The sequence below is a fragment of the Puma concolor genome, chromosome A1 (assembly GCF_028749965.1).
Source record: "Puma concolor isolate L17-30 chromosome A1, mPumCon1.1.hap2, whole genome shotgun sequence".
Classification (NCBI taxonomy): domain Eukaryota; kingdom Metazoa; phylum Chordata; class Mammalia; order Carnivora; family Felidae; genus Puma; species Puma concolor.
This window is the reverse complement of record NC_141667.1, coordinates 170,059,296-170,076,867: the sequence shown is the minus strand read 5'-3', so window position 1 is coordinate 170,076,867 and position 17,572 is coordinate 170,059,296. Positions and strand designations below refer to the sequence as shown.

At 37.9% G+C, this 17,572-nt stretch overlaps 1 protein-coding gene across 9 annotated transcripts in view; it reads left to right on the top strand.

Annotated features, from left to right (window-relative positions):
- Positions 1-17,572, top strand: part of PCCA (propionyl-CoA carboxylase subunit alpha) — a 435,628-nt gene that overhangs the window by 331,269 nt on the left and 86,787 nt on the right. For all 9 annotated transcript variants that reach the window (XM_086708562.1, XM_086708568.1, XM_086708558.1 and 6 more), the window contains one exon: positions 2,658-2,756. In XM_086708562.1, the coding sequence (XP_086564688.1) occupies positions 2,658-2,756 (99 nt within the window). The remainder of the gene's footprint in view (positions 1-2,657; positions 2,757-17,572) is intronic.

Below are 17,572 nucleotides of genomic sequence, written 5' to 3'. Positions count from 1 at the left end.
TTTAGTCATTTAAATTGTACAGTTAAGTGGCTTGTAGTATATTCCCAGAGCTGTGTAACCATCACTACAGTCAATTTTAGAACATGTTCATCATGTCAAATAAGAAAGCCAATGCCCCACTGCTGTTACCCCTCAATCCTTCCATCCATCCCCACACCCCTAGCTCAAGGCAACCACTAATTTATTTTCTGTTGGTATGGACTTTTCTGGACATTTCATTATAAATGGAACTATATAATTTGTGATCCTCTGTGACTGGCTTTTCAGTTAGCATGTTTTCAAGATTCATCCATGTGGTAGCATGTATCAGCATTTCATTCCTTTTTATTATCAAATGATATTCTGTTATATGGATATGTCGCATTTTGTTTAACCAGTCATAAAATAGTTTAGGCTGTGGTAAAGTGGTTCCTCTTCTGCATGATTTGAGTATGTTAGGTTATTTTCTCTGAGAACCCCTAAAGATGACAATTACAGTTTCATTCTGTCACCCCTATTGACTTAAAATTAGTATCAAATACAAATTGTAAATGTCTGTCATTAAAAAAATCTTTCCTTACAGCCTCTAACTTTCCATTTTAACAAATAAAACTTTTATAATTGAACTCTGACCTTTTTTAACCTTTTAAATTTAGGAATCATGTCAAAGCAAATATTTTTCTCATTTTTAAAAGGTATTTTTAGCACTTAATATTTGTAAAACTATCTTTTGGGAGCTTCTTTTGGAACTCTTCCATTACATAAGGAGATATTTAATTCAGGAAGAAGTGCTAAATAGATTATTTTATTTTTTTAATGTTTTGTTTATTTTTGAGAAAGAGAGTGAGAGTGGGGGAGGGGCAGAGAGAGAGAGGGAGACCCAGAATCTGAAACAGGCTCCAGTCTCTGAGCTGTCAGCGCAGAGCTGGATGCAGGACTCGAACTTGGGAATGACGAGATCACGACCTAGGTCAAAGTCAGACGCTTAACCGACTGAGCCACCCAGGCAGTTAATGGCTAATTATCTAAATAGATAATTTTGAAATGTTGCTCTTCTCAAAACTATAGTCTTTCTGCTTCACAGATCTTTATCACCTACTTTTTAATAGTACATAATTTATGAGATAGCATGATATCTGACCTTATTTTTAAAACCCATTTAAGGAAAGTGGAACCATTAGAAACAGGAAAAGGGAAAAAATGTTTAGGACCTACTATAGTAGGAATATCGGTAGAGACTGTTTTATGTTAATTTTTTAAATATTACAGCAACCTGACAGCTCACATCCTGGAGCCTGCTTCAGATTCTCTGTCTCTCTCTGTCTCTCTCTCTCTCTCTCTCTCTCTCTCTCTCTCTCTCTCTCTCTCTCTCCTGCTTGCACTCTGTCTCTCTCTCTCAAAACTAAATAAACATTAAAAAATTAAAAAAATATTACAGCACCCTTTCAGATAGAGTTTTACCATATTATAGTTTGGCAACTAAAGTTCAGACAGGTTAAATACTCCAGCGTGGTAAGCAGCTCTAAGTCAAATAGTAATGCCGGGTGAGACCCAAGCCGTCGTTCCTTCTTCCCAGTTACTGAAATGTGCTGTATGGACCCAAAGGCCCCTGAACCCAGAAACAAGCAAGTGCATAATGTATGTCCAGCTGACATTTCATTATGTAGCCAATAGCATGTCTTTGCTTCTAGACTGTATGACCACACTATTGTGGAAATAGATAAACAGAAAGTCTGTATAGATGTATATGGATACAGTTATTCTTCTAAATAATATCTGTGTGTCTTTTATTATAATAAGTATCTTTTAAGAGAATTGAGAGAGAGAGAGGGAATTGTTAGGGATCTTGTGTCTTGACTTTGCTACAGTTTTATTTTGAAACTTAAATATCCCTTCCTTATGTGGTTTACTGTGGACGTAATACTGTTATTTTCTCTTAGCTCTCCCATACGAGACTTAGGGAATCAGTGAGTGAAAGAAAGAAAGAAACTAACAGTACTTTTTATTTTAGCTTTGCTTGTTTTCTCTCACTTTTATATTATTTATTTGGAAATTAGAATTTTTCTCTTAAAAGTATCTGTTTTAAAAGATATGGGTTTGTTTTTTTTTTGCATCTTCATAAATGATGACTTGGTGAAATTAGTCATTTAAGATTGACAAAAATATGACAACTTTTGCAAAGTTCAAATGGACTTTTAATATTCAACACCAAAGAATTTTGCCTAATTAAAGCTTCTGTTTAATTAAAATCACAATGCACAGTCCTTCATTAAAATTAACACAGAAAAAGTTCTTTCTTGGTCCTTGGAGAGGATATTATATGCAAGCCCTGATGTGTGGGTTGCAAAATGTCACTGGAATTTATATGCATTACTTGTCTAATTGCAGTAAATGTAGCATGTCCAGATAGGTTTAGAGTGAGAAGGCTGTTTGTTACTTACTGGAAATCACTGGAAACCTCAGTACCCAGAGGCAGCTGTGCCCAGGTCCTTCACCTCTCCCCAGAGACAGCTAAGAAGACTCCTGTTGGACCCTGTCTCTCATGGCGGGAGCAGTAAACATGACAGGCTGTTGGGAGCCATCTGTTTAAAGTGGCTGCTGCTTTGTATGCGGCAGTGAACTTGAGATCAGTTTTCTGTCTTTCTTCATGGTAACAGTCTTATTTGGTGTCACAACAGGTGGAAGTTGATGGGTCGAAACTAAATGTGACCAGCACGTGGAACCTGGCTTCACCCTTATTGTCTGTCAGCGTTGATGGCACTCCGAGGACGGTGCAGGTAAATGTTCTGATGATTTACTTTGAGGGGTCCATCAAGTCCAAAATCCTTACCAGCACCTGGGTGGTTAACACTGACAGAAGTGGCTGGGAGAGGCTGCATTTTATCCTGTCTCATACATTCCATAGTTGAAAACATTGTTTCGTTCTTGAGGGGATCTTGAAGCAAGTCTTATTCTGAGGAATGGATGTTTTCTTTTTTTCAGGCAATCCAGGAGTGTCAGTGTATTATTATTGTTGTACATAGAGCATCCTGCGTGTTTTTCTAAAAACATGGGAAGATAGCATTTTTGTTGCCATTGTGGGTTTTTAGTTATAAAATATGACTTTGTTACCTTCCTTTTCTGTGTGACTGAGATTGTGTACTGTTCGATCAGCAGAAATGTGAGCTGTTCAGATGGACTTGCCAGAACACCTTGATGCCTTTTAAAAATTCAGTGATCTTAACATGTTAACCTTTCTTTTCCCTGCAAAATACAATCTCTTACATTGAGGAAATGACTTGAAATCCAGAGTTGACTGAATATTCTTTGCTATCGGTGGCTTCCGTATTGAAGTAGAAGCTACGAAGGGAGGTGCTGCCAGAGTTCCTGCAGCTCACCTCCTAGTTGAGGGGGAGGGTTCCAGGGAAAGCAAAACAAAGAACTCCACGTAACATGTGACGATCACATGCAGATAAAAATCCAGACCCCCACCCCCACCCCACAGTATTAAACGCTCATTCTTTTTGTTGTTGTTTTTTACAAAAATATTTTTGTGTTCCCTTAACTTGATTTTACACGGGAAACTGATTTTTAAAACCTAGAGAAGTCAAGAGAATCACAGATCAAGACTTCTCTATACCAGATTCACATATATCTCTATTAGAGACAGAGGTAGTCTAGAAACTTCCTGGTAAATATTTAATGACTAAACTAATTTATAAGCCAGGCTTAATTGGTAGATTATCTTTATGGTTCTAAGAAACATTGAATGCTTAGGACCGAGTCGTATATTTTGGCTTTGGTTTTCTGGCTTCCCCCAGTATATTTATTCTCTCATATTTTCTTTCATATTCTCATTATGAGGTGAAATACTTTGAGACCCTTGGAAAAAATATCACTGCATAATTTCACACTACCTAGATCCATTCATTGTGTTTTCAAAAAACATGGTTTTGTGATATTTGTTTATGTTTAATAGAATATGCTCTGCCCTGAATGTGCTGTGGCCAGGCAGCATTTTCTGGTCAGGTAACATAATATGACCTGACAGTAGAAAGATACAAATTCCTACTACCCAAATTAGTGTATCATATTTTCAGCTTCCTTCTCAATGACTGTGCAGATAGGTAGCCTGATGGCACTTTTATATGTAGAGTTTCTAGCTAAATTAATACTGGATATGTATTTAGAATAATTCCCAGAAATATTTTCCCTATCATAGGGATACTGTTCAGTAAATCCTTGTCATTCTTGTAAGTTCTTTGCTTAAACAAACAAAAAAAAAAAATTAGGGGCTTCTGGGTGGCTCAGTTGGTTAAACATCTGACTTCAGCTCAGGTCATGATCTCACTGTTAGTGAGTTCGAGCCCTGCGTTGGGCCCTGTGCTGACAGCTGAGAGCCTGGAGCCTGCTTCCGATTCTGTGTCTCCCTCTTTCTCTGCCCCTCCCCTACTCATGCTCTGTCTCTTTCTCTCTCTCAAAAATAAATATAAATTAAAAAAAATTAATGTGAAATAAATGACCCCTCACGCAGACCCCCCTCACTCTGGAGAAGGGTGTTGCATCTAGTTAAGTACCATTTCATCAGAAGGAAATAAATTCATTCAGAGAGGTAAATGGTAGACTGGATAAAAACCAAACAAACTCATTGACCTAAAAAATGCTGAGAAAGTTTTCCTTTCCAGAATAGATGGATTTTATTCACTCTTTATGGACATTAACATTCACTGTTGACTCTCTTTCTCTCTATAACATGGTTCCCATGAAATTAATAACATAATGAGGGTAAGTAATACACAGTACTTACTGTGTATCAGGCACAGTTCTGAATGCATTTCATGTATTCATATCATCTTCACAGCAACTGTATGTAGTGGGTACTATTATTTACACTTTTGTATATGAGGCAGCTGAGGCTCAGAGAAAAGTAAGTGACCTCAAGGTCACGAGGCTGATAGGAGGTAGAGCCAGGCAGGCTTGCTGTAGGACCTGTGCTGTTAAGCATTACACTTTACTGAGGCAAGCTAAGCAACTTCTCTGTGGTTACAAAGCTAGGAAGAAGCTAAGCAGAAATTTGAACCCTGGCGCTGGGACCCCAGAGTGTGAGCTTCTAACCTTCTTTTTTTTTTTTTTAATTTTTTTTTCAACGTTTATTTATTTTTGGGACAGAGAGAGACGGAGCATGAACGGGGGAGGGTCAGAGAGAGAGGGAGACACAGAATCGGAAACAGGCTCCAGGCTCTGAGCACATCAGCCCAGAGCCCGACGTGGGGCTCGAACTCCCGGACCGCGAGATCGTGACCTGGCTGAAGTCGGACGCTTAACCGACTGCGCCACCCAGGCGCCCCTGAGCTTCTAACCTTCTAACCACTGTGCTATATAGTACTTTTTGATTGTCTCCATCAGAGTTCTTCAGATAATAATGTACCTTTCCTTCATGCTTTAAGCCAATATGTTCAAACTTAGGTGTGCTTCAGAATCACCTGGAAGGCTTGTTAAAACTCAGATGGTTGGACCCACCCCAGAGTTTACTCCCATTTAGTAGCCCTGGGCTAAGTGTGCATTTCTAGTAAGTTCCCAGGTAATGCTGATGCTGCTAGTCTGGGGAAAGCAGTCTGAAAACCATTGCTTTAAACCCTTGCAATCAGAGAATAAGCTGGGTGTGAGGAGCAAAAGTGAAGTGAGTAGGAACCAGGTCATTGGAAGCCTTGCTAATTACATAATGAGGCCACTGCTTCACCCTTGGCTGGTGGGACTCGTGGACGAGTGTTCACAAACGAAGTGATGCTGTGGAGAGGATTGGGAGTTTAGGAAGAGCTTGGTTCAAGTTGCATTGTGGAGACAGGATGGGAGGAGAATGAGACTGGACACAAAGAGAGAAGTTAGGATGCATTTCAGAAACAGAGGAGGGAAATCATCTTGTCTCAGAATGTTAACTGTTCAGAGCATTGTGTGGGGAAGGGATTTGAAATGACAGGAGAATGAATGATGGCTTCACAGTGTTCTTTGTGGATTTGTCCTCCACCTGCCTTAAGCCTGGGCAGACCTTCAGAATTTGTGCCCAACTCCCTTTTCTCTGTGCTGACTTCTTGGGCTGAGTTCCTCAAGACTTCAGCTCAATACCTTCAAATAGATAGCTATGAAAATGTGGCTATGAGTTTCAAAGAAGAACTAGGATGGATATTATCACAGGTGATTTGCAAGTGATTTTACAGTAATAATGGCTGGAGTTTTTTTTCCCCCTAGATTTTTGTGCCTGCATTTAAACTTTTTTTATTGAATATTTTATATACACAAATATGTATTGATCTATATAAAATCTAAAGAAAAACACAACAAAAACATTACTTACCATCTAGATTAAAAAAGGAAAAAAAATTACCAATATTACTGACTTTCCTCTGCATTCCCCCTTACTTAAAATCCTTCCTCCTGCCCCAAGAGATAACCACAATCCCAGTTTTTAAATGTATCTCTCCCTTCCTTTTCTTTAAGGATGTTATATATATGTACAACTGTAAACAGTATATTGTATAGCACCATATTTCTCTGTGCTTCTGTGAGTTGCTTTCTCCTCCAGTATTAGGTTTGTGAGATTGATCATCTGGATGTATGTAGTTTTATCTATTTCCGTGCTATGTAAGTCCTATTAATATACCACAATTTATTCTTTCTCCCCTAAGTAGATATTTGTGTTACTTATTTTGTTTTTAGAACAAACACTGCTTCTCTGAACATTTCTATGTTTCCTCTTGAAATCGTTTCTCCAAGGAGTATGCTAGCCAATAGAACAGTTGGCTTGTAAGGACCATGCATTCTTAATCCTACACAGTAATGCTAAATGGTTTTTCCTGTATGGCTGTACCAATGTATATGTCCACCAACAGTGCTGCTGCTATCAATAACATGAATAATAATAAAACCTTATTGTATATTTACTATGTTAGGCACTGACTCTCCTATAATACCTCATCTGTATCAAAGTATTTAATCCTCACACCAATCTAGTGTACTAGTATTACCCTGCATTTTGAGTTAGGGAAACTTGAGGCCTATAGAAACTAAATTGCTCACCCAAGGCATTCTGCTAATAAATGGAGGAGCCAAGATTTGAACCCAGGAATCTGTTCCTTTAACAATTTTGCTTCACATCCTAGGTAACCCTTGATATCCAGACTACTTAAGTTATCTTTTTGTGGTTTTAATGTATAATAGGTTGGTAATGACAATGAGCATTTTAAAAATATATTTATTGTCAGTCCTGTTTTCCTTTCTGCAAACTGCCTGTTCATGGCTTTTGCCCATTTTTTCGTTTTATTGGAGCATTCATCTTTTACTTAATGATTCATAAAAGTTCATATTTTGTGAATCCCGATCCTCTGTTAGTGGCTCCTGTAGTAATTCTGTGTTTAACCTTTTTAAAGAACCACTGTGCTGTTTTCTACAGCAGCTGCACCATTTTACATTTCTACAGTAATGCACAAGGATTCCAATTTCTGCACCTTTTCACCAGCACTTGTTCTTTTCTGGTGGTTTTATTGTTCTTTTATAAACTTACCCTAATGGGTGTGAAATGATAGTACCTCATTGTAGAACAAAATTTATTTAGATAGTTATTGAGAAAACATTCTGAGTACTTCCTAATATTTGTCTTTCTTTTTATCTGTTTTACCGCATAACTGCTTTGCTGCACAAATGAAACTTTGTCAGGGCAAATAAAAGGAACTTTTTTTTTTTTTTTGGTTTATTTTTTGAGAGGGAGAGAGAACAAGCAGGGGAGGGGCAGAGAAAGAGGGAGAGTGAGAATCCCAAGTAGGCTCTGTACTGTCAGCACAAAACCCAATGTGGGGCTCGAATTCACAAACCGTGAGATCATGACCTGAGCTGAAATCAAGAGTTTGAGGCTTAACCTACTGAGCCACTCAGGCGCCCCCAATAAAAGGAACTTTTTTACAACTCTTCTTTTAAACTCACTTTCTCAGCCTACTTTTTCCTCCCCTGCATAAAATCACATACAGTTCTCAGTTGTATAGCTGCTACCAGGGAATACGCAAGCAGTATTCTGTTTGGGAGAGGAGGTGTTTAAAAGTCTAGTTCAGGGGCACCTGGGTGGCTCATTTGGTTTAGTATCTGACTTCAGCTCAGGTCATGATCTTGTGGTTTGTGAGTTTGAGCCCTGTGTCGGGCTCTCTACTTTCAGTACAGAGCCTACTTCAGATCCTCTGCCCCCTCTTTCTTTGTCCCTCCCCTGCTCATTCTCTCTCTCAAAAAAATAAACATTTAAAAAAATAAAAATCTAGTTCATTGTAATGTCAAAACTGTTAAAACCTCTCCTCCTGAACTCATTTCCACCTCAGACAGAAATTTTATAGGGAAAATGAGAGTGTTGCTTTCTTCCCTCTTGCTTTATATCCTCTCTCACTTCTTGTTTGCCATCTGAGGTCTGTCCAAAGTTTCAGTCTGGGGTAAACAAGAGAGGAACATGGCAGGAAGAACTAGGTTGACCTAGGCTAATGTAACCTGGCACTCGTTACTTTGGAGGCATGTCAAACATCCAAAGTTGGACACTTGGCTGGTGTCCTCAAGGACACTTCTGTGGATTTGGGAGAATTTCTCACCTGTAGAACCCTTAAAGTCTGCTCTGTCTTTTCCAGCTGTCTTTAGCCTCCTGATTCCTATCCCTCTAGATTTTTCTGTTGAGCAGGTTCTCTCATAACGACTCAGCCTTAGTCTTTTCTGTACAATCCACGTCTAGACCACAAGAAATAGTTACAAATCGATGCCTCACCATACTCTTCTCTTCCTGTTTTGTCACTAAAACAATTGCTGATCTTACCTAGATACCCCTCAAAATCCAGGAGATACATGGAAAACCAAGGGATTCTCATAAAATCCCTTTCACATAGCTTAAAATGTTCAACCTTGAGTTCTTAGCTTAAGAATTTAACTTCAGGGGCGCCTGGGTGGCTCAGTCGGTTAAGCGTCCGACTTCAGCTCAGGTCACGATCTCACGGTCCGTGAGTTCGAGCCCTGCGTCGGGCTCTGGGCTGATGGCTCAGAGCCTGGAGCCTGCTTCCGATTCTGTGTCTCCCTCTCTCTCTGCCCCTCCCCAGTTCATGCTCTGTCTCTCTCTGTCTCAAAAATAAAATAAACGTTAAAAAAAAATTAAAAAAAAGAATTTAACTTCAAACAATTTTTAAATTTCTTTCATATTCTCTTGAGGTGGGAGATGGGCAATTGTTGGTTTTGTGGTTTCCTAGCATGTTCTACTTGGTGTAGCCAGTCTAGTACACCAGTCTACTTGGTGTAGCCAGTCTTATTCAAGAATATGTGAGTACTTAGCACCTATTTTATTTTAATTTTATTTATTTTTGAGAGAGAGAGTGTGGGGGAGAGAATCCAAGGCAGGCTCCGTGCTGTTAGCACAGAGCCCAATGTGGGGCTTGAACCCACAAACCATGAGATCATGACCTAAGCTGAAGTCACATGCTTAACTGACTGAGCCACCCAGGTGCCCCTCTGTTTAGTTTTATTATTGAATCCCTGTGACTACGTGAAAAGTAGCAGTTAACAACTTCATCTGATTAAATGATAAAGTAGTTGGGGAGGAGGCATACCTTTGCTTTAAGAGTTAGCTCCCTATTCATCCAATCAAATCTAATCATATCACATTATCTTTTGACTTTCCTGGATTTCCTTGGTAAGCCTCAGGAACTTGATATTATCTATTAATTCCTTTAAAAAATTGTATTTTGGCATGTACTCTCATTTGGAAAATGAATTTCATAGGTTACTAACTTCCTTTAATTGATCAGAATTTTCAGTTTTGATTTGACCTTCAATTCCCACTGCCATACTGAATTCCTGGCACATGTGAAGAACGGCTCATTAGCTGGAGGAAAGGATGAGTGGATGAATGCATGGATAGTTATCTTGCATTTTATAATTTCAGAAATAAATCTGTCTTATCTATACTTTTAAGATTTAGATTTTATTTCTTCTAAGACTTTATTAAATTAAGCTATGTTCATAGGATAGCCTTCTTAGCTGTTTTATCAATTCTCTTTAGTTCTTTACTTTCCAACATTTGCAGAATCTGTACTCTATTAGATAACATGGCAGTTTGATCCCCACGGATATGGAATCACATAGTATTTGTGAGTTCAAAGACAAACGAGGGCTCCCAAGGGTCTGCCCACAAAAGTATCATGCTTACGAAGTGAGTTTCTTTCCAATCAAGCAAACATCTTTCCTATTTTCCTAAGCTGTTTAAGGCAAACAGTACCACCTGTTGATAGGTATCTATAGGTATAGTAAAGGTTCACCTCAGACTGTTCCTGATTTCCCCTGTCTCTATGAGGGAAATGCAAACATTGGCACATTGCTTGAGCTGTATCTTACCCAGCATCACTAATGACCCATTGTTCAGTAAAGTCTGCTGCACAAGCTCTTACTTCAGTTACCCACGCGGCTGCTTTTTCTCTTCTGATGTTTAGAAAATCCTATTTTTGGACAGAAGTTCTAATCATTATTAATAGCTTTAAGTATATAGCTAGTGATGCACGTATCCAAAAGGAGGAAGAGGAGGTCCTGTATTTTGAAACAAAGTAATTTATGCTGAAGAATCAAGGATATAAGCATTAAAAAACTCTTGGAGATACTTATAGGTCCTCTAGAATTTTTATAGGTTTTTAATCTATTTCTTCATCTAATAAGTAAGCCAAGTTTTCCTCAAAGAACATCATTCAAGGGAAATAAAATGATAGCATTTCGTAATTCTCTTTTTTCTTATGTTGGGTATGTACCAGTGTTTTCCTACTAGTTCCCCATTGTAGATGTAGAGTCCGTCAGTAATAATGTTTATAAAGTAGATCTTAATGGTATAATCTGAGGACCTACAATCATTTCTCATTTTGACTATGGGAAGATAAAGTCTCATTAGTATGAGAGTAATTCCAAATCTCTAGTTATTCCAAACTACTGATTTAAAAAATTATAGAGTGAAGCAGCATTGTCCAATAAAATCTGTTAAGCCATATATGCAATTTTAAATTTCTCAGTAGCCACATCAAGAAAGTAAAAACAAGTGAGATTCATTTCACTAATCCATTTTGTTTAACTCCATATGTCCAAACTGTTAGCGTTTCAACATGAAATAATCTGAAGAAAATTATTAATGTGATATCAGAAACAGCACCTATGCCTGAAATATGTATGCTGATATACCAATAATATCTTAAGCAACAGAATGATGAATGTGAAATGTGGCCCTACCAGAATGTTGTGTGTAAAGAAAAATAGGTTCCACAGCTTCTGTATTTAAATTACTTAATATTAATTAAAATGGAAAATGTAGTTTCTCACTTGCACTGGTCATATTCCAGTGCCCCAGTAGCCAAGTGTGGCTAGCAGTTACGGGTTAGATGGCTCACAAAACTTTTCCTAAATGAGAGTGCTCATAGAAGACAAAACGTACTGGTTTTTACGCACTCTCCTGTGTGTCCACCGCAGTTTTGGTTTTTATCATTTAAAATTAAGAGGAGATGAACTAACTTCATTTTTTAAACAGAAGACGAATTTCTTCTCTAGTTGACAAACTTTTCACCTTTTAACTTAGAAGTTTAGCAAAATTTAGGACTGTTTTTAATAAGCAGAATGATATCCTGCCTGCAGCATACAATTAAGTGTTGAAACAAAAGATACGCAGTGTTCTGCACATGTTGAACTCACTGTATTTTCTCCATACACCATAGCATCTTGTAGTGTGGAACATGCTGATCTAATAGAACTTTTTTTTTTTTAATTTCTGTGAATATACTCTCTTCCTATAAAGCATTCTTTTTAACCTCCAAAGAGGCTCTTCAGTTTTACTTTGAACAACTCAAATAGTCTTCCATTTCTTACAGTGTAATTTGTCTGGGATTTAATGTGTTGTTTCTCGTTAGCATTTTACATACAAGATTTTCGTTTTGCGTAGTCACGTTGTTTGAACATTTGCGAGCAGAGCTGCCGACTAACTGGTATTGGCCTGTTTCTTTGTATGGCATGATTTCTTCTCTCCACCTGCTCACAGCAGGTTGTCTACAGGCCTGAAGAGGAGCTAAATACTTTTGAAAATGTCTTGAGATCCCGCTAAGGTCTAACAATCTCTGCGTTTGTGTGATGTGAAGCTATTCATGATGTACCTTTGAAGGCTTTTTTTTTTTTAATTTCTCATATTCTTGCTTAAATATTTTCAAGAGAAGATAAATTTATGATAAAGAACAGGAGAAAGCTGACTGCAGCACTAGCACATTGTACATTGAATAGGTCATTGATACTCAACTAAGTGGAACTAATTTTCTATGTTAAAGCAGACACATTTGGAATAGTGTCACACGAATGTCATGTTATTTACTACAGAATGCCAGATTAAATGGATTATTTGTGAATTGATTGCAGTGTTAAATAGATTACATGACATGATAACTTAAAATGCTCAGTGGGCCTGTGTAATACAGAATATGATATAAGCACATGAACCTGAAGGAACGGCTCTAATTGTGTTCGCAGATTGAATAACTATCTGTGGTACGTGTGCTTGCAAATGCTTGTGCGGAGTTTGAATAGAATTTAAAATTTTAAACTTAACTTTCTTTTTTCAAAGAAAATGAATTGATCCTCGTACCTCTTTGAGTAAGGAAAGTTAAAAATAAGCTGTTTTCTTTTTTTTTTAGATGAAAGTAACAACCTCTGGGAACAAACTTGGGTTACAATAAATGTGTAAATGTATACAGATGCTATATAAATGAATATAGATGCTAAAGTAAATATTTTAATGATATTTTAATTAGAAAATTAAATGAAGGGGCTTCCTTGTTTGCTTATACTTTGCCAGTACCAAAAAAAGTGGATTTGGAAGTGATCATCTTATGTTTTTAGTCCCAAAATAAATGTTTTCCATGGGTTTTAGATGTTTCTCCCCATCCCCTTAGAAGTAATTAGGTGTTATTTTGTACTATACACATGTGATTACTCTAGAGTTACCAAATGTAATATGGAACCATCTATTTAGGATGTATAGAATATATAAATATATAACCTAGAATAAGTGGAGGTTGGTATTTTTTTTTCCAAAGAAGTAGGAAATAAGAGAGTAATTATTAACCATCTCCTTTTCACACTCCTGAAAACATCAATTACAGTTACACATCTTAGAAACAAGCCTGCCAGGAGCACAGAAATAACTCCTTTCACTATGCTTCAAAAAATTTAATCGCAATTTAACAGCTGGGATGTATTTACAACTATACTTTAAAATATTAATTTTGACACGTTTACCTGCTTTTGAAATGTAGTCTTAGAAGCTTAGTGTTTTTTTGTTTTGTCTTGGTTTGTTTTGGGTTTTTTGTTTGTTTTGTGTGTGTGTGTGTTTTTTTTTTTTTTTTTTTTTTTGTCTCTAGTGGCATTATGATTTGGAGTTGCTTTTAAATATTTACTATAATGGGAAAATGTCGTTCTGAATCTTCCCCCACTCCCCTCACGTATTCTTTTTCTCCTCTACTGTCTGTTTACTAGAAAATTATATTTTAGTAGCTGCCAGAAGAAGAGAATTTTCAATAGTATAAACACTGATGGTAGTAAATGTGGAAAATAATACAGGCAGCCACACTGGAGACCGATAAGACAAATCCCCCAGTAATGGCCTTTACAACATATTATCATGTTGGAAATCAGTGAGGGGAAAAGAAAACTATTACTATTTCTTCCTCTCACCGTTCAGTGAGATTACTTTTAAAGGTGAAATTGCTTCTGATTTTATTATACCAGGGAGGTATTTTTGGAACATTTGTTATTTTGTGAATGTTTTGCCTTTTTTGAGTGAACAAACAGCCTTGCTAATTTGTATGAATTTGGTTCTCACAAATGTTGAAGTCATTTTGATAATCAAAGTCTTCTTAAATATTCTTTTCTTTAAAGAAACAAAAAGGTGTGTATTTTGTAAATGTTGGAGCAGAGTATCAATATAAGAACAGAAGGAAATTTTTATCTAGCTATGAAGTACCACTTAAAATAGGAGAAAGGGTAAAATAAAAACTTGGAGAAAGTATTTTAATAGGGATGGAATATATTTCATGAAAATAAAAGTCTTAATTTTTATTTTATTCTACTTTTTGTTATTAGCTAATCAAATGGTCCGTTCCTATTTGTTTTGGCATGCCTCAGACTGTTTATAAGGTCTGATACTTTGCTCTTGGTGAACTCTAAAACCTAATTGTCTTAATTGTAAACTGTGGGAAAATTCTATATTCCTCTTTTGTGTACAGAGATCAATCTCGGTGTGGATGAAATTTTTTTTCCCTATGTTTCATTATATCAGTCCTTATTGCTGAGCTGTATCAGATTTGGGCACTTCCTTTTTTCTCTCTCTTCCTCCTGTCATCGTCCCCCTCACAACATGTACAACATTTACTACAGGGGGATGTAGATACCAAACATGTAAACACATAAATAACGTAATTAGTGTACGAAGAAGGTCGATAAAGGCTCTGAAACAGGATCATTCACAGAAAGTATGTAGAGGAGGTAGGGTGGTTAGAAAGTCATTTCCTGGAGCACCTGGGTGGCTCAGTCAGTTAAGTCTGACTTTGCCTCAGGTCATGATCTCGGCAGTTTGTGAGTTCAAGCACCATGTCAGGCTGTGTGCTGACAGCTCAGAGCCTAGAGCCTGATTCAGATTCTGTGTCTCCCTCTCTCTCTGCCCCTCCCCTGCACACTATTCCTCTCTCAAAAATAAACATTAAACATTTTTTTAGAAAGGAAAAAAAGTAGTTTCTGAATAGCTAACATTGAGTGAAGACCTTTGAGGACAAGGGGGGGCAACCGTGCAAAAATGAAAAGTGTGAAAGTCCCAAGTAGCAGAAATGGTAAATGCAAAGGCCCTGAGACAGGAACAAACTTGGTCTTTGCAGAGGCCTGAGGGAAGACCAGCATCTTGAGTGTAGCTTAGGAGAGTGCAAGAAGGAAGCAGGAACTAGACCATATAGAGCCTTCGTAGGCCAAAGAGTTTGGGTTTTATTCAGTTCCAACTGTGAAGCTTTTGAAGGGTTTTGAGTAGAGGAATGATGTGATGTGATTTAAAATCACTGCTCTGGGGACGATGGACCACAGGGGACCAGTGGCAGAGGTAGGACAACCATTTTTATGACATTGTAGTCATGGAGGTGAGAGGTGCTGATGGCTTAGACCAGGAGTCGGCCAAATCCAGCCCACTGCCTGTTTTTGTATGGCTCACAAGTTGTGTGGTTATTTCATTTTTAAATGTTTGGAAAAAATTAAAAGGAGAATAATGCTTCATGACACATGGAAAGTATATGAGATTCAAATTTCAACATCCACAAATACAGTTTTACCAGAATATAGCCACAATCATTTGTTTTTATTTGCTATGACTGCTTGCGGAATTTTTCTTTTTTTTTTTTTTTTTTTATATATGAAATTTATTGTCAAATTGGTTTCCATACAACACCCAGTGCTCATCCCAAAAGGTGCCCTCCTCAGTACCCATCACCCACCCTCTCCTCCCTCCCACCCCCCATCAACCCTTAGTTTGTTCTCAGTTCTCAACAGTCTCTTATGCTTTGGCTCTCTCCCACTCTAACCTCTTTTTTTTTTTTTTTTTGTTCCCCTCCCCCATGGGTTTCTCTTAAGTTTCTCAGGATCCACATAAGAGTGAAACCATATGGTATCTGTCTTTCTCTGTATGGCTTATTTCACTTAGCATCACACTCTCCAGTTCCATCCACGTTGCTACAAAAGGCCATATTTCATTTTTTCTCATTGCCACGTAGTACTCCATTGTGTATATAAACCACAATTTCTTTATCCATTCATCAGTTGATGGACATTTAGGCTCTTTCCATAATTTGGCTATTGTTGAGAGTGCTGCTATGAACATTGGGGTACAAGTGCCCCTATGCATCAGTACTCCTGTGTCCCTTGGATAAATTCCTAGCAGTGCTATTGCTGGGTCATAGGGTAGGTCTATTTTTAATTTTCTGAGGAACCTCCACACTGCTTTCCAGAGCGGCTGCACCAATTTGCATTCCCACCAACAGTGCAAGAGGGTTCCCGTTTCTCCACATCCTCTCCAGCATCTATAGTCTCCTGATTTGTTCATTTTGGCCACTCTGACTGGCGTGAGGTGATATCTGAGTGTGGTTTTGATTTGTATTTCCCTGATAAGGAGCGACGCTGAACATCTTTTCATGTGCCTGTTGGCCATCCGGATGTCTTCTTTAGAGAAGTGTCTATTCATGTTTTCTGCCCATTTCTTCACTGGGTTATTTGCTTTTCGGGTGTGGAGTTTGGTGAGCTCTTTATAGATTTTGGATACTAGCCCTTTGTCCGATATGTCATTTGCAAATATCTTTTCCCATTCCGTTGGTTGCCTTTTAGTTTTGTTGGTTGTTTCCTTTGCTGTGCAGAAGCTTTTTATCTTCATAAGGTCCCAGGAATTCACTTTTGCTTTTAATTCCCTTGCCTTTGGGGATGTGTCGAGTAAGAGATTGCTACGGCTGAGGTCAGAGAGGTCTTTTCCTGCTTTCTCCTCTAAGGTTTTGATGGTTTCCTGTCTCACATTCAGGTCCTTTATCCATTTTGAGTTTGTTTTTGTGAATGGTGTGAGAAAGTGGTCTAGTTTCAACCTTCTGCATGTTGCTGTCCAGTTCTCCCAGCACCATTTGTTAAAGAGACTGTCTTTTTTCCATTGGATGTTCTTTCCTGCTTTGTCAAAGATGAGTTGGCCATATGTTTGTGGGTCTAGTTCTGGGGTTTCTATTCTATTCCATTGGTCTATGTGTCTGTTTTTGTGCCAATACCATGCTGTCTTGATGATGACAGCTTTGTAGTAGAGGCTAAAGTCTGGGATTGTGATGCCTCCTGCTTTGGTCTTCTTCTTCAAAATTACTTTGGCTATTCGGGGCCTTTTGTGGTTCCATATGAATTTTAGGATTGCTTGTTCTAGTTTCGAGAAGAATGCTGGTGCAATTTTGATTGGGATTGCATTGAATGTGTAGATAGCTTTGGGTAGTATTGACATTTTGATAATATTTATTCTTCCAATCCATGAGCAGGGAATGTCTTTCCATTTCTTTAAATCGTCTTCAATTACCTTCATAAGCTTTCTATAGTTTTCAGCATACAGATCCTTTACATCTCTGGTTAGATTTATTCCTAGGTATTTTATGCTTCTTGGTGCAATTGTGAATGGGATCAGTTTCTTTATTTGTCTTTCTGTTGCTTCATTGTTAGTGTATAAGAATGCAACTGATTTCTGTACATTGATTTTGTATCCTGCAACTTTGCTGAATTCATGTATCAGTTCTAGCAGACTTTTGGTGGAGTCTATCGGATTTTCCATGTATAATATCATGTCATCTGCAAAGAGCGAAAGCTTGACTTCATCTTTGCCAATTTTGATGCCTTTGATTTCCTTTTGTTGTCTGATTGCTGTTGCTAGAACTTCCAGCACTATGTTAAACAACAGCGGTGAGAGTGGGCATCCCTGTCGTGTTCCTGATCTCAGGGAAAAAGCTCTCAGTTTTTCCCCGTTGAGGATGATGTTAGCTGTGGG